The sequence below is a fragment of the Ipomoea triloba genome, chromosome 10, assembly GCF_003576645.1.
Source record: "Ipomoea triloba cultivar NCNSP0323 chromosome 10, ASM357664v1".
NCBI classification, from domain to species: domain Eukaryota; kingdom Viridiplantae; phylum Streptophyta; class Magnoliopsida; order Solanales; family Convolvulaceae; genus Ipomoea; species Ipomoea triloba.
In genome coordinates this window covers 22147938-22172707 of record NC_044925.1, presented here as the reverse complement: position 1 = coordinate 22172707, position 24770 = coordinate 22147938, and the positions used below count along the sequence as shown (strand labels likewise).

Below are 24770 nucleotides of genomic sequence, written 5' to 3'. Positions count from 1 at the left end.
CCTATTTTGATTATTTTTCAGTTAGTCACAAGGCAATCTCCGCTTAAAGTGCATATTCAAGTTGAGACCACGCAAGCTTTTTATTCGTAACCAAGAGGTTATATAATGTTAGGTTGAAAATCATTTTCATAGAAAATAAAATAAAATAGATTCAAATCATACTATATATACGTACATGATCAAAACAATTACTAAGGATATTCTAGATTCCTCATAGTACAGTACGTTATAACTTTTTTACTGTATATAATTGTATGATAATGATAGTGGCGTGACTTAACATTAATATTTCATTAATACATTTAGTACATGCAATCATGCATCTTGCAATGTTGCATGAATATATGCACGTTATACAACTTTGATGTTTATATATATTTATTATTCTTAACTTACTCAATGATTTCTATAAAAGAGATCTTAGGTCCGAATCTCATCTTAATTAGAGTTGACATAATTGTTAAACATATATTACAAATATGTTAGAATGTATTAAAAAAATATAATATAAAATTAGATCATTATCTTATGTAGCTACATTTACAACTTATTATTAAAAATGCTAATGTAGGGCAATAGAACATCGTGACACACTTGACGCATCGAAAATATTTCGAGACTACAACAATATTGTAGTTAATCTTGCAAATTCAGAAAATGAAGAAATTTTAAAAATAGCGACGGTTGCAGTATTCATTGATCTTGTATGTAAAATACTTAGGGTATGTTTGGTTCATGTATTTAGCTATCAGGAATGAGAATCAAAGTCATTGTTATTGTTTGGTTGACAGGTTTCTAGAGCACTACTATGTGATTTGATTATCCCCTTAATTAGAGAACTCATTCCCTAATAAAATAAGGGGTTCATTCCATTATTCCCCCTCCTAATTGGTAATTTAATTTTTAAGTTTGGATAGTGCTTTTAGATTTTTGTTTTTATTCTTTTGTTCATATTGGTGCTTTGGATGTCTTTATATTACAATATCTTGATTTTTTAATACATAACCAACCAACAATATTTGTAATCATTCCAATTTCACACTACTACCAAGCATGCAAAATACTTTCACCAAAACTCATTACCATTACCAAGTATTTGATTCTCATTCCAATTTCAATTCCCATATGCGAACCAAACACACCCTTATTGTGCATCATTTAAATGTATTAGAACTAATATAAATTTACAATTCATTCCATATTCTAAACTCAATCTGTATAGATTAATGGGAAAATAGAATTAACCTTAACAATAAAAACACTCGGTTCCTTGCCTGACTTAAAGGTCATGACTAGAGGCGGCATTGTGGATTCGCATAATAGGAATAAAGGTCTTTACAAAAAAAAAAAAAAGGAATAAAGATTTTAAAGCACAAATATGAACAAAAATAAAAAATAAAAACAATATGAACAAAAACACTTGGTTCCTAATATAAACCTTTATTCCTATTATAAAATATTATTGATTAGAGCTGCCCATGCGGTATTAGAACTAATATAAATTTACAATTCATTTCATTTTCTAAACTCAATTTGTCTAGCTTAAGATTGGTTATGTATGAACCTATAATAGGAATAAAGGTTTTAAAAATACAAGAACAAAAAATCAAGACAATTTATTTTAATATAAAGACATCTAAAGCACCAATATGAACAAAAAAAAAAAAATCTAAAAGCACTAATCCAAACTTAAAAATCAAATTACCAATTAGGAGGGGGCATAATGGAATGAAATTCTTATTTTATTAGGGAATGAGTTTTCTAGTTAAGGGGTAATCAAATCTTATAATAATGTTCTAGAAATCTGTCAACCAAATAATAACAATGACTTTAATTTACATTCCCGATAGCTTCATGAACCAAACACACCCTAGAATCAACCTAAAAGATTGAACTAATAGGCTGAATTTACAACAATTATTACATTTTTTTAGGACAGTCGATCACCCACTATGGAAGTAGTCTACGTAATTATATACCAAATTAAAAAAGATTAGTTGTCCTTTTTATGACAATATATCAACCATAACGCTGTTGTTTAATTATAGCGCGGGGGTTAGTCATAAAAAAGACAAAAAGTACAATTACATTATTTCAAAAGTGTATATTATTAAGCGAATATTAAATGAGCTCGTTTGTGAATATTATTAAACGAACACTAAATGAGTTTGTTTATAAACATTATTAAATCAACACTGATAGGAAATATATTCCGAATATACGGCCTTAAGTATTTTGTACGTAGATGAATACGAGTACGGGTACTAACCCTATAAAAGGGACCTTAACCTTGCATGTTAGGGACTTTTTTTTGGCTCCTCTCTCATTCTCTCTAGATGAACCCAAGAAACTACTCTCTCTCCCTATTCTCTCTACATGATTACAGCAAGATGAATAAAAGAGTTTTCTTGGGCTAAATTCTCTCACTGGATCTGTGTTTTACATATATTGTTATGCATCTAAGTATATTGAAAGCATTTTGTACTATCAAACACAAACGAGTTTGTTCACGAGCCGCCTATAAATATTCAAACTTTGTTCGTTTATTAACCGAACTCTAAAATTTGTTTATTTATATTCGTTTACCTTAACAAACGAACATAACAAATGCTTACTGAATACAAACACAAATAGTTTACTGAAAACTCTGTTCGCTAACAACCCTACTTGCCTCTCCCCTCGATGAGGTGGGTTAGGGTCATTTGAAATAGGGATTGCGAAAATGTGAGCTTGACGCGCAACGTGCGGCCCCGACTATTTAAATTAGGGGAAAAAAAAAAGATTTAATACTACACAAACAAGGATCATACTAAAATGAGAACAAACCAAAAAAAGTTGACACAAAATAGAAAACTTTTGAAAATTAGATAAAAAGAGAAAAAACTCATTTGGCAAATGAGTTTCTTGTCAGATTATTTTATTTTTTTCGCGGTCAAACAGACACGCAAGTGAGACTTGTGTGTCTCCACTTGCGTGTATGTGATTGTGATTTAAAAAAAAAAAAATACAAACACGAAAATTCGTGTCTCTTTGACCGCATAAAAGAAATTATCTACAAGAAATTCATTTGTCAAATAAATTTTTCTCTTTTTATCCCGTATTCAAAAGTTTTCTATTTTTGTCAATTTCTTTTGATTTTTTTTTCACTTTAGTCTTTAACCCACACAAGTAGAAGGTTGTGTCTAGTCATCTACTAACCTGGGCATACATATTTGTATACATTTTGCACCTTTAAATTTCCTCACACCTCAAACTGCTCTTTCCGTGCACAGCCTTGCCAACCGTTATTACTGTGTGTGGATCACGGTCCAAAAGCGACATCATTTTATGTATTTTTTTTTATCAAGACCCACTACAACATATATTTTTATAACTCATAATGTACATTATTCTAAAACATGATGTATATTATTTTAACGCATAAAATACATTATCTTATCCTAGAAGTTTCATTATTCTCACATAAGATATGTTATTCTAACACATAAAATATATTATTATAACGCATAAAGTATATTATTCTAATTCATAAAATTCAAAAATATCGTTTTGGATCGTGGTCCATACAGGTACACAATAATTTGCCAACAACCTCGAGGCGCTGATATATATTGGTAGATAAGACCAAGAGTTTCAACGTTGTCATGAGTGTTTTTTTTTTTTTTTTCAACGTTGTCCAAAAAAAAAAAAAAAAACGTTGTCATGAGTTCGTATCAAAGTCACCTGTACAACTCACTGTACTGTCCAAGAAAAGGTGCAAGAATGTTTAATTCCTTCCATTATATACTTTCAATTATTGTACTATCCTAGGTAATTTTGTTTGCTGTAAAACTTATTGCATGAACCATGACAGGAATTATTCTCATTTTCACTAATGATTTTCAAAATATATGCATTATTTATTAATCATAATTGTAATGGGTTGTTCAATTTTTTTTTTTTTAAAAAAAAAAAGCTTCTCAAAAAAAAAAAAAAAAAAAGAATTCCAACCCGCATAGAATGAGTTAGAATCACATGAACTTTAGCCCCTAGGCTTCGCGAGTCAACCCTCAAAACTTTATAAAAAATTAAACTTACAGTGAAACAATTCGACACACGTAGTATGAAACATGTTCCATGGTATAATCAACCCTACATGCACCTGGTGCAATATAGCTATTGGAACAATTGAATACTGCCAAAATAGAAAAAAGTTGTAATTTTGTCCATAATTTTTCCAAAATTTTTCCAAATAGAACAAAATACTTTTTTAAGGGTTTCGATAATAAGAATGTCACTTAATGGGAAAAATTGTAATCATTTTGTCCATAACTTTTCCTGATAAAATAAAATAATTTATTAATCTCTAGTTCATTTGAACAATTTTTTTTAAAGACTCGATCCATAACTTTTCCTGATAGAATAAAATAATTTATTAATCTCTAGTTCATTTGAACAATTTTTTTTAAGACTCGAAATAAAAGATTTTGAAAAGATAGTGTTTGTTTTATACTTTTTTAATATATTTTTAATTTAAAGAATCAATGTTTCACCACTAGAGTTCAATCATGTGACCATTCATTTGGAATGATAATAGATGTGTAATCACACCACATAGTAGTAGGCTTTAAACAAATTATTAAGGAGTAGAGAATAAAATATGTTGGTCTTGTTTGATAACATAGTTAGCTTATCAACCAATTCAATTTTGACTTATTTAACCACTATTAGTTGTTTGGCTTGGTTAAACAATCAATATGAGTGTTTTGATTAATTAGCATTTTGTAACAGCTTATTGCTTCATAATGTTAAAATTCAAAAAACTACTCAAAACAGTTTTTTGAGAAAGTCATTTTGCATGTAATGAGCTATCAGCTAATTTAACAAATATTTTTCTACAATCAATTAGTGTTATCAACTCTAGTCAAACTCATTAACTCAATCAACTAACAGCTATCAACTAACAACTATTTACTAAACACTCCCATTATTAAAAAACTTTTCTATTTTTTTTAACATTTTCCATTTGAACAAATTTTTCTTTATTTCCATCTTTCTTCTTCTTTTTGAAAAAAACAAAAACTTTTTTAACAAAATACATGATAGTAGTTTCCAAATAAGAAAAGAAGAAAGCGGAAAGAAACACACTTCTTTTAGTGGAATCCAACGAATCAAAATGATTACCTACATTTACTAATTAAACATATGATAAAGTGTACGGCCATTATTAATATGATAATATCCAATTAATTAATTATTGCGTGTACAAATTCAACAGCTAACCAACAATGTTCAGCTACCTACTTTGCATGCAGGTTTTATAAACGCCAGTAGTTTCTTCATTTCTTGGTAAGCTTGGATCATAATCTTCTTAAGAAACTCAAAAAAAAAAAAAAAAGATGTTTCTAGCAGAAGATTTGCTTTGCAAACCCCATGTTTTCATGTGATTTATTTAAGGAATTTAAAGAAGTAAGTTATGTAATCTTGTTTTAGTATTTGTATATCTTTCTCTAAATGAATTTTTCATGGTTATTTTGAGCAAAAATTCAGTCTTGAATTGAAGTTGGGTGTTTGAAAAGATTTAGTAATTTCTTTCTTTGTAAGCTCAGCTCAGAAGATATGTAAAAATGGCTCCATGATGACAGTTTTTAAGATCAGAAAACTAATTGTTGTATGTTTAATTTATATTTCTTGGATCTGTAACTAATCATTATACATGGTGGATATTAGTTGGATACTTACTTCATCAGAAATGTTGATAAGCAATATAATCTGCAAACTTCTTTCATCATTGTTTTTCATGTTATTTTTCATTAGAGTTTCAAGAATCTGATATTCTTTTTTTGAGTACTATTGACTCTGTTACAATGCAGTATCTGTTCAAGAATCTGATATTATTAGTTGCATTATTTTGTGTTTGGTTTTGTTACGGGCAGAGAATAGGAAACCATGGATCTGTGGCAAGTTTTCTGCGGAGAAAAGGCGTGTAGTATCTGCATCGGCCACATACTGATCATTTCTGCAAATGTTTTGCTTCTGCTATTTCTTGCATATCTGCACTACTCTCACAAGCTTTCGTCGAGAAAGAATTTGGTGTCTGGAACTGCAAGCAACTCGAGATTGCTGCAGGTGTGTTCCTGCAGTTTGAATGGCGGTTTAGGTGCGGGCTACTTTTGCTTGGCAGTTTGGGAAGTTGTCAAGAATTCGAGTGTTTTACCTCTGCATTCATGGTTAATGTTGGCGTTACAAGGATTCACAATGCTGTTTCTGGGGTTGTCTGTCAGCAAGAAGAAACAGTCCACCTTAATTTCCTCAGTGGTGAAATTGTGCTTTTTGGAGGCCTTAGTGGTTGGATTTCTCTGCTTCTTGTCTATCTGGGAAGTGATTTCGAACAAGGTTGTGTATGTTGAATCAGTTCTCGACATTTTATCGCTTCCCGGGATGGTTCTTCTGCTCATCTCTGCATACAAGGAGGAGCAAAGGATGTCAGAAACAGATGATTGTTACTATGAAGCGCTTGAAGAACAACAGAATGTAACTGCATTTGCAAAAGCCGGGGTTCTAAACAAGATGACGTTTTGCTGGTTAAGCGCGGTGTTGAAGAAAGGCAAGGAGAAAACTCTAGGCGATGGCGACATCCCAGAGCTGAGATCGGATGATCAGGCCGGGACATTGAACTGTTTGTTTAAGGAGCAAATGAACAGACAGAAACAGGCTAATCCTAGTTTTCGGCCTTCTGTTTTCTCGTCGATAGTTGCTAGTCAGCGGAGAGCTCTTATTGTTTCGGGAACATTTGCACTTGTTAAGATCCTGACAGTGTCCACAGGGCCACTGTTTCTTTATGAATTCATAGAAGTTGCAAATGGGAGAGGGGGGTTTGAATATGAAGGCTATGCTCTCACTTTAGGGATTCTTGTTGCAAAATTCATAGAATCACTAGCAGAAAGGCAGTGGTTTTTCAGGACTAGACTGATTGGCCTGCAAATAAGATCACTGTTAACTGCAGCCATCTATGAGAAGCAACTTAGGCTTTCGAACACTGCTAAAACCACTCATTCGCCCGGGGAAATAATGAATTATGCCACGGTTGATGCCTACAAAATCGGGGAGTTCCCGTTTTGGTTCCACCAGATTTGGACAACAGGCATTCAGATTTGTTTTGGACTAGGTACCATGTACTATGCTGTCGGGCTGGCAACGATCCCGGCTGTGCTGTTGGTGGCGCTGAGCGTTTTGGTGAATTCTCCGGTCGCCAAATTACAGCACAAGTATTTGACAAAGCTTATGGTAACACAGGACAGAATGCTGAGGGCTATAACAGAAGCATTAACAAGTATGAAAGTGTTGAAACTCTATGCTTGGGAGATGCATTTCAAGAATGGAATAGAAGGGCTGAGAAAAGAAGAGTTCAGATGGCTAAAATTGGTTCAAGTTCAGAAGGGCTATTACATGGTTCTGTTCTGGTCATCTCCCATCATTGTTTCAGCAGTCACATTCTGGGCTTGCTATGCTCTCCGAATCCCTCTCAACGCTACCAATGTCTTCACATTTCTCGCCACTTTTCGGATCATTCAGGAGCCTATAAGGTCAGTCCCTGATGTCCTCGGAGTATTCATTGAAGCCAAGGTTTCGTTCACCCGGATTCTCAAGTTCCTCGAGGCACCCGAGTTACACAACGAGAAGAAATATCGTGATCAAGAACCAGACTACTCAGTTCTCGTGAAATGCAACCGAATCTCTTGGGATGACTGTTCTGTAACACCAACACTAGAAGGCATAAATCTTTGTGTTAAACCTGGCCAGAAGGTAGCCATCTGTGGAGAGGTTGGCTCGGGTAAATCGACTCTAATTGCAGCAATTCTCGGAGAGGTTCCATTTATCGATGGCACTGTAAGTTCCAAGATCACTTAAATTAAATCAAACAACAAAACTTGGCCAGCTAGCTCTTAACTTTTCTGCAAGATTTCAGGTTCAAGTTCATCATGGGAAGCTCACATATGTGTCTCAAAATGCATGGATCCAAACCGGGACGATTCAAGACAACATTTTATTTGGTTCCATCATGGATCAACTAAAATACGACGAGGTAATCAAGAGGTCTTCTCTGGAGAAGGACCTTCAAATGCTTCCTTTTGGCGACCAAACAGTGATAGGCGAACGAGGAGTTAATCTAAGCGGGGGGCAGAAGCAGAGAGTTCAGCTGGCACGAGCATTATATCAGGATGCAGACATCTATCTACTCGATGATCCATTCAGCGCTGTCGATGCACACACCGCCACAAATTTATTCAACGTAAAACACTCAATCCTTAACGAAAACAAACAAACTGTTCTCATTTTCTGCAAGCTAAAAATGGATTGTTTTTGTCAGGAATATGTAATGGGAGCTCTTTCAAGAAAGACAGTCTTACTAGTAACTCATCAAGTTGACTTCCTTCCAGCGTTCGATTCTATTTTGGTTAGTTCCCCTCTCTTAGTTTCAGCCATTCTTAGAAAGTTTTTGATGAAAATTCACTTTTGTTCACAGTTAATGTCTGAAGGGAAGATCCTAAAAGCAGACACCTATGATCAGTTACTGATCTCTTGTCAAGAATTTCATAGCCTTGTCTGTGCACACAGAGAGACAGCAAATTCTGAGAAGAATGGAGGGTATAGTACACAAAAGAAATCCATAAACCGCGAAGAAGAAAGCATTCAAAACATAATTTCAGAAGATCAGCAAATAGAATCTAAAGGGGAGCAGTTGATCAAGCAAGAAGAAAGAGAAACAGGAAACACTGGTCTAAAGCCTTATAAGCAGTACCTAGGCGAAAGCCACGGCTTCTTTTACCTGTTAGTAGCGATAATCGCCCACTTGGCGTACATGGTTGGGCAGCTGGAGCAGAATCTATGGCTAGCAGCGGATTTGCAGAACCCCGAGATGAGCAAATTGAACCTTATACTCATATACTCAGCCATAGGATTTGGCATGTCATTGACCTTGTTCCTTAGGTCATATGCTATAATTTCCTTAGGCTTAAGGAGATCAATATCTATATTTGCTAAGCTAATGGCCTCTCTTATTCGAGCCCCGATGTCCTTCTATGATTCTACCCCCCTCGGGAGAATACTCAGCCGGGTAAGAATCTATGAACCAGCATAACACTGCCATAATGCTGCAACTTAGAATGGAGCTGATATGATGCAATAAATAATCTTCTGTCACAGGTATCGTTGGATCTGAGTGTCGTGGACCTCGATTTGTCTTTTAGGTTCAGTCAAGCTGTTTCGGCCACCCTGACAACATATTTTAGCCTGGGAGCATTGGCTGCTCTTACCTGGCCAATCTTAATACTCATCATTCCAACAGTTTATGTCACAATCCTCTTACAGGTAGTGTACTAAACACTATGCTTGGCTAAATTAAATCTCGGGTAAAGTTTTAAACCGTTTGTTTTTGTAGAGATTCTACTTTGCAACTGCAAAAGAGCTCATGAGGATCGACGGGACAACAAAGTCTTCGGTGGCTAGCCATCTGGCTGAATCCATTGCAGGAGCAACAACGATTAGAGCATTCGGGGAGGAGGAAAGATTCTGCTCGCAACATATGCACCTTATTGACAAGAATGCAAGTTCGACTTTCCACAGCTTTTCAGCCACTGAATGGCTGATCCAACGCCTCGAAACAATATGCGCGATTGTTCTATCATCCTCGGCTTTAGCCATGACTTTACTCCCTTTCGAAGCCTCTAAATCAGGCAAGTTGCAAACTTTCTCTACACTGATTCAGTAACTTAACTGAAGTAGAATTGCGTTCTCTGATGTTATGAATGGTTGCAGGATACATTGGCATGGCTCTATCGTACGCTCTCTCGTTGAACATAAACCTGGTTTATGCAGTCCAGAATCAGTGCGCGCTAGAAAATTCGATTGTATCAGTGGAACGGCTAGAACAGTACATGAATATTCCCAGTGAGGCCCCTGAAATAATAGAAGGCAATCGACCTGCACCCGAATGGCCTTCCATTGGTAAAGTGGAGATTCATGATCTCAAGGTTAGTCATTCATTAGTATCCACAACAATATGCTGTTTTTGCTCATGATCAGATTGAAAAACAAAATAAAAGATATGATTTCAGGTCAGATATCGAGACAATGCGCCTCTGGTTCTCCAAGGCATTAGCTGCACATTTGAAGGAGGCTACAAAGTTGGGATTGTAGGCAGGACAGGAAGTGGGAAAACAACTCTCATCAGTGCCCTCTTTCGCCTCGTGGAGCCTACCGAGGGCAAGATCATCATAGATGGCCTAAACATCTCTGCAGTCGGGGTCCACGACCTCCGCTCATCCCTGGCAATCATCCCACAAGACCCCACGCTCTTCAGCGGGACAATCAGACACAACCTAGACCCCTTGTCAGACCACACCGATGACCAAATTTGGGAGGTTCTTGCAAAATGTCAGCTCAGAGATGCAGTTCAACAGAAGGATGCTGGACTCGACTCCCCAGGTAAGACTAATTAAGGTTCATTCATACATAATAAACTCTTTAAACCAAGAATCTCAGAATCCTCAGACTTAGGAAATAGGAATGAATTAAACTAACAGTGCTACAAGACGGATCAAACTGGAGCATGGGACAACGACAACTATTCTGCCTAGGACGGGCGCTGCTAAAACGAAGGAAGATCCTAGTCCTAGACGAAGCTACTGCATCAATAGACAACACAACTGATTCAATAATCCAGAAAACAATAAGAACAGAGTTTGCAGATTGCACTGTGATCACAGTAGCTCATAGAATACCTACTGTCATGGACTGCACAATGGTTCTTGCTATAAGTGATGGTAAGCCTTATTTCTTTTGTTAACATTTGTTTTTTGTCCCAACAAAATATTTTAAGGTTTGTGTGACATTTTCAGGGAAGCTGGTAGAGTATGACAGACCAATGAAGCTTATAAATGAAGAAGGGTCATTGTTTGGGCAGCTTGTTAAGGAGTACTGGTCCCGTTCTGGAAACATGTAGGCCAAAACAGCAAAAAAATTAAAAATGCAGTACAAACAACAAATGGTGTGCCTAAATATTTGAGTTTTGTTTTTGAAAGGGTATTCAATATACAATATATTCTTTGGTTATAATAGAATCTTGTATGGGTTTTTGACATTCAACAATAATAATGTGGTCCACCAAAACCACATTTTCAAACAAATCATATCCTACTTTTTGGATCACGCGCTTACCATTCACGCCAAAAGCTATAACTAGTTGAAATTGTTATTGTTGGGAACTAGTAGCGAACGCAACTTATTTCCTTACTTATAGACTGTCGAAACAGGCTGGCTGCTGGGTTCGGCCCTTAAGGACTTTACCGGCCTTCGTCCACAATCCTCCACCCATCAGGTACTAGACTTGACCATTTATTGGCCACTTTGAACTCGTTTTGTCTCAACTAAAAGCTTAAATCAATAGTTGGGCTTAGCATTTTATATACTATATGCAAGTTGCAACCAACATGACAATATGTCTTAAGGGTAATCCCAATCCCAACCAAATTAGTCAAGCTGTTTGATTTGAGCCGATCAGCTATGGACAACTGACTATGAAAAACACACTATGATATCTTTAAATATATTTTTACAGGGCAATATGCAGGAATAGAAATGAAGTACAGGTTGTTGAAAGCTAGATGAGAGTATATCTAATGAAGACTTGAATTATCCATCACTGCAGCAGGATGAGTCCTTGTGACCATAGCTCGAGGCATTTTGGTGCTATTGTAGATCCAAATGCTCTCCATCAACTCACCATCCTCTGCTTCTTTCTCCATTTCACAATTCTTCTTCGCCTTAACAATCCCACGCAACAAATTCCCAGCCACCCCTACAGCACCCAACCCAAAAACCCCAACACCAAACCCAATCAGCCAAAACCCCCACGCGCCCACCTTCCTCTTATTCCCCACCACCACACAAAATTGGCCTTGCTTTCTCGTATAACAAACATTAGGAAATTCCATACCACTTAGAACCACTTCCCCTTTACCATCAAATATCGCACATTTTGTCTTTCCCCGGGCCCCACTTGACACGTTCTTGAACTCAACGGATATAGGTATTCCCGTGGTGATGTTAAGGTCGAGGCGCGTGAGGTTTTTAATGTTGGGATGTTTGGACGAGGAGTCGTAGATTGTGAAACCTACGATGGATGTGAGAAGGGAGTAGCCTGAGACTGAGAGATTGAAGTACTGAGAGGAGGACCAGTTGCCTAGATCGTGGGAAACTATGAGCACCCGTTTAACATAGGGGACTGGGAGGGTCTTTGGGGGGATATGAAAGTTGCTAAAATTCGCGCCTTTTCGCCATAGCGTCTTGCTTCGTAGCCGCACCACTGAGAGCTTCATCCCTGCAAGTAAGGGTGTTCATTCGGTTAACTGAATTAATAAAATTTTAAAATCTTTAACCGTTAATCGAATTGAAATTTGTGTTACCGAATTAATAGAACCAAATTTTTTTTTTTTCGGTTAATCAGTCTAACCGAACTTTTTAAACCTAAAATATAAAATTCTAAAAATAACACCTAAAATAATAATTATATATATATATATAAATTCGGTTAACCAACCTTTCGAACCGAATTAATAGTTAACCGAAGTTTCAAGATTCCTTTAACCATTAATTGAGCCGAATTTTTTGATTCGGTTAATGGTTAACTGAAATTTTTCGGTGGTTCGGTTGGCTAACCGAAAAATTTCATAAATTGCACACCCCTACCTGCGAGGTTGGCCGGGAGGGTGGCGTTGTAGAGCGCGCCCGTGCGGGGCCGCCGCTGGTTGACTAGCGCGTTCAGGGCGTGGCGGTGGATTAGAATGTCCAGAGAATCGATGGGGTTGGAGCTTTGGGAGAAGTGTCGGCAGCAGGCAGCAGCAAAGGTAGCAGTGAAGTTTGGCAGCAGACCATACAGCCACAAAGCATAGTTAGGCAGCTGCAAATTTTGAACATACTATTTATTGTTGGGTCCCTACATTTTAGGCTAACTACAAAATGACCCCAATTTCTCAACTATAAATAGGGAGGTCATTTTGCCATTCTAGCCATCCCAAATCATTCTATTCTTCCCTCATATACTAGAGATATTAGAGAGTTTGTTGAGTGTATTTCTCCTTCCTAGCAAGAGAGAATTATCCTTGTTTTCTCCTTGTTAGTTAGAGAGTGGTTGTAACTCCTATTTTCTCATAGTGAAATTCTTCTACCCTTGCCCGTGGTTTTTACCCTAATTTGTTTAGGGGTTTTCCACGTAAAATCTGTGCCTCATTTATTTTTCTTTCTCAAATTATTGTTGCAATCTGATCTATCCCACTTCCGCGGGCGCAACAAGAAGGAAGAGAAATATTGCAGAGAGAGAAAGAGATAGCAGAGTGCATTGGATCCCATTGGAGAAACACCGAGCTAAGATGACTTTCACTGAAGTCAAGAATGGATGGTGAAGTTTTGTAGTGGGACTTTGGCTTTTGAAGGGCAGGGTAATTAAGATTCCAGTTTGGGAGCATTGAGAAGTGGGAAAGGGAGTGGATAAAGCGAAATGGCGGGGGAGGTTGTAAGGCTTTTATATAAGGTGGTTATTGCAGATTTGCAGAGTAGAACAAGCTAAGTGAGGTGTGTTCTTTAGGAGTTGAAAGCTGGTTTTCTCATACAAAGTCGTGCTTTTGTGTTGCTGTTGGCCCCAGACTCCCTTTAGCTTCACCTAATTTTATATTAAAGGCAACAACTATGGTATATTCATCCATTTTTTTTATGACCAAAACACTCGTAGTTACCAAGAAAATAAACTTGTAATTTTATAATTACTAAGTCTGACTAACTTTTTTTTTTTCTCATCTACACTATCACGCGTCACCACACAATAATAACAATGCATGTCATCAAATGTTTATGTATTCATAGGCATCATCACAATGTTTTGATTCCACTATACATATAAAACCTTAACTGCATGCAATCACAAAATCTTAGTTTCGATTTCTTAATTTTTTGGAACCCCACTCACATATATAAGGTTTCCTTTGAGAAATAAGGAATAAATTCCGTTCTTCTATTGCAAAACGAGATAAATGATATTTATGCTTATATCAATAAAAAATTATGACATTTATATATATATATATATATATATATATATATATATGAAAAAAATCAGTATAGCTAGTCGTTTTGAAAAATCCGCAAGAGTTTAAATAAAACTCATCATTTCATTTGTTATGTATTATTTCTTATTAAAGTAAGTTAATTCTAGTATTGAATAATATTATTATTAGGGTTATTAAATGGAACAACAAATAATCGAAATGTATGAATAGTATGAGAATTGACAGATAGTGATAATGATTGATTTAGGTTAGTCCTCACAGTAGTAAAGTAGAGGCCAGGTGAAGCTATTATGTAGTCTGTCGGTTGATGAAGAGGAGACTATCATCAATCCTCTTCAATTCCTTGGACTGCGGGGAGATCCAATTAAAGCATGCTTTGCAGGCTTTGGTTACTCAGCAAATCTTTAATGGAAACATATAAAAGAAGAGAGATAATGATTCTCCATCATAACAGTCAATCCCCATACAATCAAATGTTTAATTTGCTGCGTAGATACACTCATTTTGGTATTGATGTAGCACTAGCAGCATATAATTCAGTTTGCTTGCACAAGCTTAACTCACTTGTTCAATAAGTAGTATTTAAAAGCAGAGATCAAAGTTCGAGCTTCGGCAGCGACAAGATCAAAGTTTGAGCTTCGACAGCGACATTGTAATTTACAACAATGACAACCTTTTAATGGTTAATTTGGTTGGAATTAATCATGTGAGCCAATTCATCCATTTATATTCTAATTGAGTTAAATATTATCTCATCATTTTCTTTGATAAATTTTATAACAATAAATATTTTATTTAAAATTATAAATTTAGACCATTAAATTGACCCTATACTTGTGCATAACTATTAGGACTCTCTGAGTTTGAGTCACGTTAGGACTAGCTATCCTATTCTACCTGAGACTCCCCTAGTATATATATCTCCTATTCCTCATCATTGTAATTGTTTAATTGAATCAATACAATATTCAGTTCTCATCATAACCAATCAAATGAATGTGTTTTACTTCTTCTATGCCAATTCTCATGCGCCAAAAGTTTTAGTGGACTGAATAATTAGTTTTGGTGCATTATTATGAGGCCAATTAATAAGATGTTGAGTGGTGCATTTAGCATAGATTTAGGGTTGAATTGGCAAATCTCAGTATGATTAACACTATCTTTCTTTTATTCTTTGGGGCCTATTCCTACAAATTCAGTGTCAAACACTCATTTCATCTTTCTTTGATGCTTAATTAACCAAACATCACATCTATCTAAGCAACCAATTAAAGAGAACAATTTTTTTTTTTTGGCTTTGAGAAAAGTCAACCACCCTGCCTCATATTTGTATAGGCTTTCAATCCTTGTCTATATAGGCAAAACCACAAAGGAATAAGCCAATTTATTTTGAAATGAAAAAAAAAAATAAAGAACATTATAGTTATCTACAATGTTAAATAGTAAAACAAATGACTACTATGAATACAAAATAAAATAATCATTTTATTGCACGCATGGGCAACTCAGTTGGTCACAGTGTGAAGTTTGAAAAAAATGACCAAGGATTGAGTGTTACCCGCGGTAGTGTGAGAGGTATAACCTATGTATTCAACTGAATTACCATAATTTACATCATCTCATTTGCTCCAAGTGACAATTTCAAGTTTCTAGCCACCAACCCTCAAATAGAAGAATCGTATAAAATAGGGAGATCATACACGTGGTGGAATATTCTGGACAGAATCAAGTCTCACTAGCAACATGGCAGAATATTATGGACATGTCAACTGGTCACAAATGTGAAATTTGTCACAAGATACCAAGAATTAAGTCTCACCAGCAACGTGGCGAAATATTCTGAACAGGTCAACTGGTTACAAATGTCAAATTTGTCACAAGATACCGAGAATCAAGTCTCACCAATAGCAACGGTAAAATTTGTCACAAGATATCAAGAATCAAGTCCCACCACGGTAAAATTTATCACAAGATACCAAGAATTAAGTCTCATCAAAGGCATCACAAATTGTCGGGCAGGGCAAAAATTGTCGGGCAGAGTAATCATGCCGCAAATACACTTTGTATTTTGTAAAATTGCACTCATTTCCCCTGTGTACGTATTGCTGACAAAGCATATGACAATTTTCCTTAAAGAAACATACCACACTATCATATATAATATTGTGACATTCCATTCTACCATACAGGAAACAGGACCCGTTTTCTTCAAATCAAAAGACACAAATGGGAGACGCACGTGACTTGCATTTGTCTTTTTGTATTTACAAGGTAAAACCTTAACCTTTGGAAATTCAGGAAGATAAGGAGCTATCACCTTAAACTACCCAAACTCCATAACTCCATTCACCACACAACACAAAACAGATTCTTTAAAAGGATGGGGAGTATGAATATGGAAGGAAAGAATCTAGAGATATTTGAAGTTGGCCCCTGTGAAAACTACCAGCTTGGGTTCTTGATTGGTCAGAGGTTCTCCAAACTCATAAGAAGCAGATTGTCCACTGACCTCATTCTTCAAAACCAACTCCTCCCCTTTGCTCAGTCCCCGATTTCGACCCCTCTCATCCATTCCTTGAGTGAAACCAACCGCAAGGCGTTTCCCGGCTACTGGGATGAGCTCCGGGGAACTTCTGATGGGAGCGGCGTGCCTTTTCTTCAAGTAAAGCTTCATTCTGCAGATATATATAAATATATGTAAAATGTCAGGATACATGTCACATAACTAATACAGTTCTTTTGAATTTCAAGATTTTACTACTCAACTTCAGAAAGGAAATACTTCCATTTATTCGGAACGAGGAAACACAGCCAGAGGATAATAATAATAATGATGATTGTTCGGACATTCTTGTTGTGAATGACTCCATGGCCATTGCAGCTCACAACGAGGATGCAAATGTCGCGCTTGTTGGTCACACGTATGTTTAGAATTAGAGCAATACTTTATATGGTAAGACTATGATTATTTAGAGAAAAAGGGAGACCGATTGAGTTTATTGCTGCAGATATTTGATAAAGGCAACCTTATTCGATGGAACAACATTCACTGCATACACCTATGCAGGAGAGCTGCCAAGCTGTGCTTTTGGGTTCAATAGCCACGGAGTGGTGAGTAAAAAATCGAACAGTATTTGCATTGCATAGTCAAGCGGAGAAGGTAAAAAAATGAGATTGTTATGTACCAGGCATTTACCCTGAATTCGGTGCCCCCAACCGAGGAGGAGATCGTGGCTGGTAGCATTGGAAGGAACTTCATCTCCCGAGACTTGCTTGAATCGAAAAGCATTGATGATGCCCTGACTGTAAGTCCTTTTTTGCACTCTCTAAGACACAGCCTAAATCAAGAAAACGAACCCGGGATTGATAGATATTATGGCTTTTGTGCACTTCAGAGGATTTCCTCATCCGAAGCATCTGTAGGGCACAGCTATAACTTGGTAGATACAAGGACTAGGAGGATTCTGAATGTGGAGACAGCATCAAGATACAGAGTATCGGTTCTTGAGGTGGGAGAAACACCATTCTTCCATGCTAATATGTACCTTCATCTTCATGTTAACCAGGCAAGTAACCTTTTCGACCTGGACCATAAAAAGAAAAATACGGAGTAATAATAAAATCAAGCAGAGTTAAAAACGTAATCACTGAAGCCCATAACTTGTCGACGTTTTGGCTTATTGAAGGCACATGATGAGAACTCACTAAGCAGGCAGAAAAGAGCAGCGTCATTGCCAAAAGGATCAAAAAGCGATTATCTAGAACTCCTGGGAGACATGCATGATAACAAGTACCCCATTTACATGACAGGTATGCCAAGGAATTATGAGAACTCTACCCTCATGATAGCATCACCGTATTAATGATGCTTCTTCTGTGGTACTTTCCAGGTCCATTACTTCACACACTTTGCACAGCTGTGATCGACATGGATGAAAGAACCCTGTCAATTATTCAAGGGAACCCAAAGAAGAACGGTGCATCCTATGTCTTTTCAATGTCCTAAGTGCAGCAGCTATAGCTAAGTAAGAGTTCAAACAAATTATTCACCTTGGTGTCGATTCAAAATCTTTATTCCCCAACAAATTGTGGCCTTATTTCTAAATATCAGGAGAGAATCAAATAGGCAAGTAAAGGATCTGTGAGGTTAATATTGTGAACGTGAAATGCTTAAGGAAATTTTATGATATATTTCATATGTGAACAGGCAAACCTAACTCTCCATGTCAGCATGTGTTACATGATTTACACATTTAACTTAAGAATAACACACTGAACTGCAGAGAGTACCTTATCTAATATTCACACAACTCCAGCCTCTGAGCTGGATGCAGATTTATATATTGCTCAATCTACAAAACATTCAACCCTAAGATGAAATTTTTGAACCTTTTGGACGGGAACGTGATTGTTGACCCCGTTGCTTCGCATCCAATAGCTTTGCCTTCAAAGTATGCTCTTTCGAATCTGGAGGAAATTTTGAAGAGGACTCGAATTCATTATCACATGACGGGAGTTTCTCTGTCCATTGCCGTACTGGACTAGCACGACTGCTCCAGTTGGAATTACCAAAAGAAGCCGCACCGTACTCATTTTCAGGAGGCATTATTCCACATTCTGACAAGAAATAGTGGCTTCGTATTAAGTCATCGATGCTATAGTTTGAGTTTAGTCCAGGAGTTGCATGGGGTTTACTCTTTTTTTCAGAACTACCTTCTTCTGTTTTCTTGCATCTATCAGGTTTCTTTGAACTGCTTATTTCAGCTAAACTCTCTCGAATTGTTTTCCCTTGTTCCAAATCTTGAACATGGTCCCCGCCTTTACTTACTAGTGTCGCTTGTGCCATCTTTTCTTGAAACTTCACCTGCATATTGGATGGACTGCGACCCTTGGCCCTTTCATGAGATCCAAATTTTTGCATTGTATAGTCTGCCTTCACAATCTCTTCGGTGTCATGGCCCTTGGCTTCATTTTCCGGGGATTTTGAGTCAACAGCACTTGCTTTGCGTAACTCAAAACAATGTGAATCACTACCTACAGAAATATCTTCATCACCCTCGTCTTGAGGAGCACTAACAGCAACATTCAGAGGGATGGATTCTAGAGAACTTCTACGGTAGGTGGGATCCTCCAAGTGGGGATTGCTCTTGATTCCAGCCCTTTTAATTTGAAGAAATTCCTCTATTTCGGAGCTTAGTTTTTCCACTGTAGGATTTTCTTCTCCTCCACCACGCTGTAGTTGTAGTTTCATCTGCATCCTTTCGTCAAGCCATGATTCTGATATATGAAGAATCAGCCTATCATCATTGGTCCTTCCCGTCCATTCCTTGTCAGATTTCTGTCTCAGAGAATGCAATTCTTGTTCATAGTCGCTAATTCCCCACGCAAACTCATCGCAAAGGTCTTCCAAAAGTTTACGAGATTTTCTCTCCCTTTCCAACTCTTTCACAGCATTAGCAAAAGATGTTTTGACTTCCAAAAGTTCACGAGCTAATTTGCGATGCAAGCTCTCCGAGCGTTTCCTTAGCTTCCTTTCGTCATCCAGCTCATCCCTGGCAGACTGCACAGCAGCATTTATTCGGTCTTGTTCCTTGCCTTTCCTAACCAGTTTGTCTTCAGTAATCTGCTTCATTAATTCATCCACTCCCCGTCGATCAGCTTGCTGCTCTTGCAACAACTCTTTGATACGCATATGAGCATGGCCGAGCTCTTTCTTTAATTTCCTCACAAGTGTCATGTTGGATACGTGTTGCTCTTCCAGGCTCCAGATTCGATTCAACACCTTAAGCAGTTCCGTTGATGTTCTGAGGCTATAACCACCCTCCCCAATTCTCCCCTTGAAATCTACAGAACTCGAAGGAGTAATTGCGGGGTTGTAAGGGGCTACCTGCAGCATAGAAGCGTGTAAAGATGCCTTTGATATGGCAAAAGATGCCAAGTCTTTCTAATAGTAAATTTCATGTATTTATACCTTTGATATTATACACCATCTTCTTCCTATACAATGTTCTTTTAAGATAATTATGGTTTTAATTGGTATGTAAACTATATAATTACGTTTCCATATTTTTAACTTTTCTACGTGATCATGTTTAGATTGATCACTAATTGCAATTGTGATTATGATGGTTTGAGGGCACACTGGCTATGCTTTAACCTACAATTAAGAATTAAAGAAATCATCCAGACTAGATAAACTGGAAAATTGAAATATAAATTTATACCTCCATTGAGCTGTTGTAACTTGCAGGAGATACGGGTTGTATGGCATGGCTACTCCTTTCAACGGGCCGATGATGCTGCATTAGTGACGCAACAAGATGCCTCCTCAAACTGCCCGCGCTTTCTGGCTGCCATCAGAAACAGATGTTATTAGCAAATTGTCAGAAACCTTGCTGGGTTTGCAAATCGCGGGAAATATATATATCCTCAAATCATCGAATAAGGATATCAATCATATTAGGTAGATTATCAACCATGAACAGATGCAAACATTAAATCTAACCAGCAAACACCAAACAAATTCTTGAGTGCAATTCAGTCGGATTCTCGCCCACTCGGAACCCCCTCAGGTTCATAAAAAACGAAGCTACAACATTATGGACACCAGGAAACCTAGAACCATTAGATAACATTCATAACTATTCTGAAATTATGCTAAACATTCAGACAACCCAAGGGACAAGCAGAATGGGCATGTATAGCATTATTTCACATGTGGCCATCATTGTTAAGAAGCTGTCCTTTTGCCCTTTTGGATGAATTGAGGTCCAAATACTGATATATGATCAACAAAAGAACAAAAAAACAGATGGGGACAGCAAAAAAAAATAAGTCCAATTATAAAACACCTCTAACATAGTACCAAAAAACAGAAGCAGAAAATCAAACCATAGAGAAGTTTCACCACCAATAATGAAGCAAATTCAGTAAATTCCATCTTAATGACAAAACCATAATGAAAACAAACACCATAAACATAGAGAAAAAGAAGGGTGATAATAGAAAAATTTAGAACCATATAAAGAGCATAAAGATTCAATCTTTACCAGTTCAGGCAAAATTGGAGAAGGATCAGGGGGAGGATCAAGCTCTGTGTTCTCCTCCTCATGGCGGTGGCGGTGGCGGTGGCGAAGCCTTGCAAGGGGAACACCCACACCCACACCCTGTTGCATTTTAGAAAGAGGCAGCTTATAGTGATGGAGCTCCCAAAGGGTGGCACCAAGTTTTCTTGAAGATACAAAAGTAGTATGAGGTTCTTGATCTTGATGTTTGTAGAGCCTCCAAAAGGGTATGATTGGAGTGGAGTGACCCCCTCTTTTCCCAACTTTCTTCAACTTTTCCCCCAAATTTCCTTGCTTTTCTGCTGGCCCTTCCCCACACTGCTCTCCCCTTTTTTGAGCTTTCACCCTTTTTCTCATCATCATCATCATCCTCTGCCTAGATTACAAAATTGTTTTTTTTTTCTTCTTCTTCTTCTCTCTCCATCCCATCTCATCATTTGAGGCTAACTTGCAGCTGCTTCTTTATTGTTTATGGCAGTACTGATAGTGGACCGTATTGCATCTTTTCCGTGATTCTCGAAATTCATGGCACAGAATAAACACAGGAAAAGATTAATACGGAAGTTGTAGGAGTATATAATAAGGGGTATTTATCCAAGAAAATGATTCTCCTTTCGAGGGCCTGGCATGGCATAGAAAGTCTATATTCCATTTCACAAGTCACAGGTGGGGGTCTAATTTTGAGTAAGCGCTACATGGGCCCTTTGGACAGCCGTAGACGCCATAGTTTACTTTGCCAGTTCTCATCCCTGTAGATTTTCGAAATTTATCCACCCACATTGATGATCGTGCATTTATCATCATATCCTTCAACAATGTTATTATTGGATTTTGATTTTTTTTTTTTAAATATTTACATAAAAGTTTTCGAGTAAGGGAATAATGTTATTCTGAGAATTGCATTTCAATCTTACAACACCTTTGATGTCAAGAATTAAATTATATTCTTGAGGATATGTTTATTTCATTATGTAGTAATTTATTTTATTTATGGGTATGAGTCTATACTCCTTTCAAGGAAAATAGTTATTTTGAGGGGGTCTTGGTATCAGGTTATTCTTGAGTTTTCAAGAATATATATATATATATATATATATATATATATATTATAGAAAATTCTAAGATGTCGATCGACACTCATTACTCTTATACACAATACTATCTTAAAGTCATTGGTGAAGATTTTGAGTAGACATGGCAATTCATGCAAATGGGTTCATTAATGGGTGGGACACAATAACAATAAGAACACGATAAGGCTAAACATGAATACGACTTGTTAAAGTCAGTCTAAGCTATATGATAAAGTCAGGTTCTATCTATGTTTATGGGTGCACGTAACCGTAGCATTGCGTCAACCTTGCGGAGCAATACTAATTTATACGACTGCATCGTTCCCGAGAAATTGCTCTTAAGGCAGAACACAGCACAGTAAATCATTTCCTACTCCTTCATACGCTATGTTTCTAAACACTTAGTCAATATTTATAATATCTGCGCGACACTATTTTTCTAACATTAACAGGTTAACCCGTTAAGACATAAATTTTAGCAGGTTCTTAACGGATCAACCCGTTAATAACCTAGGACATGTTTAGATTAAACATTACTCCTTAATATGTTGTTTTTGTATCTGATTTCGTATTGTGTTAATGGTTGTATGATAAATTGCCAAGTCTAGCTTTGAATTTGTATGGAATGTAGAGTCAACAGTGTTCTCACACTATTTGACTTTGTACAAAGAGGTATGGTGCCTATAGGCACTACAATCTTTCACACTATTTGACTTTGTGTGTGTGTTTTTTTTTGTGTGGAGGTAATTTTGTGTTTTTAATGTTTATTGCATTTCTATTCCTTAATCCAATTAATTTCTAGAATACAATTGCTAACGTCTATTTTAATTTTCAATGAATCAAACAATGAATGAAATGTAATTCTTATTTTATTCCTTGCTTATCCCATTCTCTATGGAATATGATTCTTATTACCTCAAAATTCATTACGTGAACTAGACATGCTAATAATGTCTTTTGAAAGTAAATTGTGAGATTTGGTGTTCACAACAAAGTCAACTTTATACTTTTTTCTTAGTAGGAGTCCAACTCTACACCTTACAGCACTTAGTAAAATAGAGTTATTATTATTATTATTATTTTTTTATTGTTCAATTGTGCTTTAGAGCAAGCGAATGTTACTCCAATTTAGGAGAAGGGTAATGGGTAATTATTAGAATTTAACATAGATTTTACAAATCATTCATTATGAAAAATGAACAAGCTAAGGGTCAAATTAATCACTAAATTACATATAAAAATACAATTAAGCTTTTTTTTTTTTTTTTTTTTTGAATACTATTGAAAATTAAGCTATTCAACCTAAAGATAACGTAATTAACTTGATAAACCAAATTCGTTCAATCTACCAATTATCTAGTGAACTTGGTTTTCAACTACTCACATGCCATCAGCCATTATGGAGTATAATATGACATTATTTTACTTTTTGTTTTCCTCATTTATATAGGATTAGAAAAGCGATTCTCAATTCAACAAAAGTAAAGATATTTAGAAAATATGAAAACTCTAGCGATCAACTCCATTAACTCTAGCTACCTAGCTATTCATATGAGATGGAGGCTCTAATGCTCTATCATATTAAGACAATCTTATTAAGTTATTTTCACCTCATTATATTTGGTTTGTATACGGTGTTGCTTTTTTTTTTTTTTAATAGAAATGTTGAAAATACATATTTTCATTTTCTTCATTGATCTACTACATCTTTTTATCGTGTTACATACATTATTGTTAATATAAGAAATAAATTATATTAAATTTAATAAAATTGAATAAGCATTATATGATTCTTTTTTTGTTTTCTTTTAACATTACTCAATAATTACATTAAAAGGATGCAAATGAGTTGATACCGAAAAAAAAAATCTTATAATAAAATTGTATATATCCGAGCCTTAATTAAATTCCAACCACCATCCATCTCTGAATCGTTGGACCAAAAGATGGCTTTAATTCCTTGTACCAAGGTGGCAAGCGGCACAAAAAGGTAAGGATAAAAGACCACAAACATTATTATTGAGAAAGTCAATGGTATGGGATCACAAATCATAATGCATGCCATTAACGCCCACTCATGAAAAGTAGGCAAACCATCACATAAGTAAATTATAATTCTCATATTTAAAGCAAGAATGTGTATTTAATAATTAGTGAATTTTTGTATTTTTTAGAGAAATACAAATAAATAATACATTTACTTATACATTTTTACAGTTAAAAAAAAAGAATGAATAATAAAAACTAGATAGTTAGAGTAGACGCAACCTAAAATCTTAGATATACTTTTTTTTCTAAAGGGAGGGGGAAACGCTTCTAACTTAACCTACTAACACCATTGCACACAACGCACCTTCCTAGGAGGAGAGAGCCTAGCCACGTCTTGTTGGAATTTTTATCATAAAAATGACATTTAAGTGGATATTTGTGGTGCACATATATGTAGGCTCCACTTATGATTTGAGTCAGATTAAAGTTGATTCGCACTCTTCGTAGTGCGACGAAGAAATTGATGCATTGTACGCTCAAAA

At 36.2% G+C, this 24770-nt stretch overlaps 4 protein-coding genes across 8 annotated transcripts; 2 read left to right on the top strand and 2 right to left on the bottom strand.

Annotated features, from left to right (window-relative positions):
• Positions 1–5291: 5291 nt before the first annotated feature.
• Positions 5292–11171, top strand: LOC116032134 (ABC transporter C family member 10-like). 4 transcript variants are annotated; one of them, XM_031274555.1, is made up of 11 exons: positions 5292–5448; positions 5916–7869; positions 7949–8272; positions 8351–8437; positions 8507–9097; positions 9187–9351; positions 9422–9716; positions 9799–10013; positions 10098–10467; positions 10566–10805; positions 10881–11171. In XM_031274555.1, the coding sequence occupies exons 2-11, from the start codon at positions 5929–5931 to the stop codon at positions 10982–10984; spliced, it is 4332 nt and encodes a 1443-aa protein (XP_031130415.1). In that variant the 5' UTR covers positions 5292–5448; positions 5916–5928; the 3' UTR covers positions 10985–11171. The 4 variants fall into 4 exon arrangements, with proteins under 4 accessions (XP_031130415.1, XP_031130414.1, XP_031130416.1 ...); XM_031274554.1 differs by having other exon boundaries at positions 7949–8437; XM_031274556.1 differs by lacking the exon at positions 10881–11171 and having other exon boundaries at positions 10534–10709.
• A 392-nt stretch (positions 11172–11563) lies between these two features.
• LOC116033310 lies at positions 11564–13742 on the bottom strand. Its single transcript, XM_031276063.1, has 3 exons — positions 13650–13742; positions 12730–12940; positions 11564–12361 (listed from the first exon to the last, which is right to left on the bottom strand). Exons 1-3 carry the CDS (start codon positions 13740–13742, stop codon positions 11658–11660), a joined length of 1008 nt encoding a protein of 335 aa, XP_031131923.1. The 3' UTR covers positions 11564–11657.
• A 2628-nt stretch (positions 13743–16370) lies between these two features.
• On the top strand, positions 16371–18314 carry LOC116032109. Of its 2 annotated transcripts, XM_031274512.1 has the most exons (7): positions 16371–16764; positions 16854–17023; positions 17111–17213; positions 17291–17407; positions 17498–17668; positions 17789–17912; positions 17993–18314. In XM_031274512.1, exons 1-7 carry the CDS (start codon positions 16483–16485, stop codon positions 18106–18108), a joined length of 1083 nt encoding a protein of 360 aa, XP_031130372.1. In that variant the 5' UTR covers positions 16371–16482; the 3' UTR covers positions 18109–18314. The 2 variants fall into 2 exon arrangements, with proteins under 2 accessions (XP_031130372.1, XP_031130371.1); XM_031274511.1 differs by having other exon boundaries at positions 17291–17668.
• On the bottom strand, positions 18273–21784 carry LOC116032108 (uncharacterized protein At5g41620-like). The gene is made up of 3 exons (XM_031274510.1): positions 21152–21784; positions 20327–20452; positions 18273–19989 (listed from the first exon to the last, which is right to left on the bottom strand). Exons 1-3 carry the CDS (start codon positions 21533–21535, stop codon positions 18472–18474), a joined length of 2028 nt encoding a protein of 675 aa, XP_031130370.1. The 5' UTR covers positions 21536–21784; the 3' UTR covers positions 18273–18471.
• Between the last annotated feature and the right edge of the window lie 2986 nt (positions 21785–24770).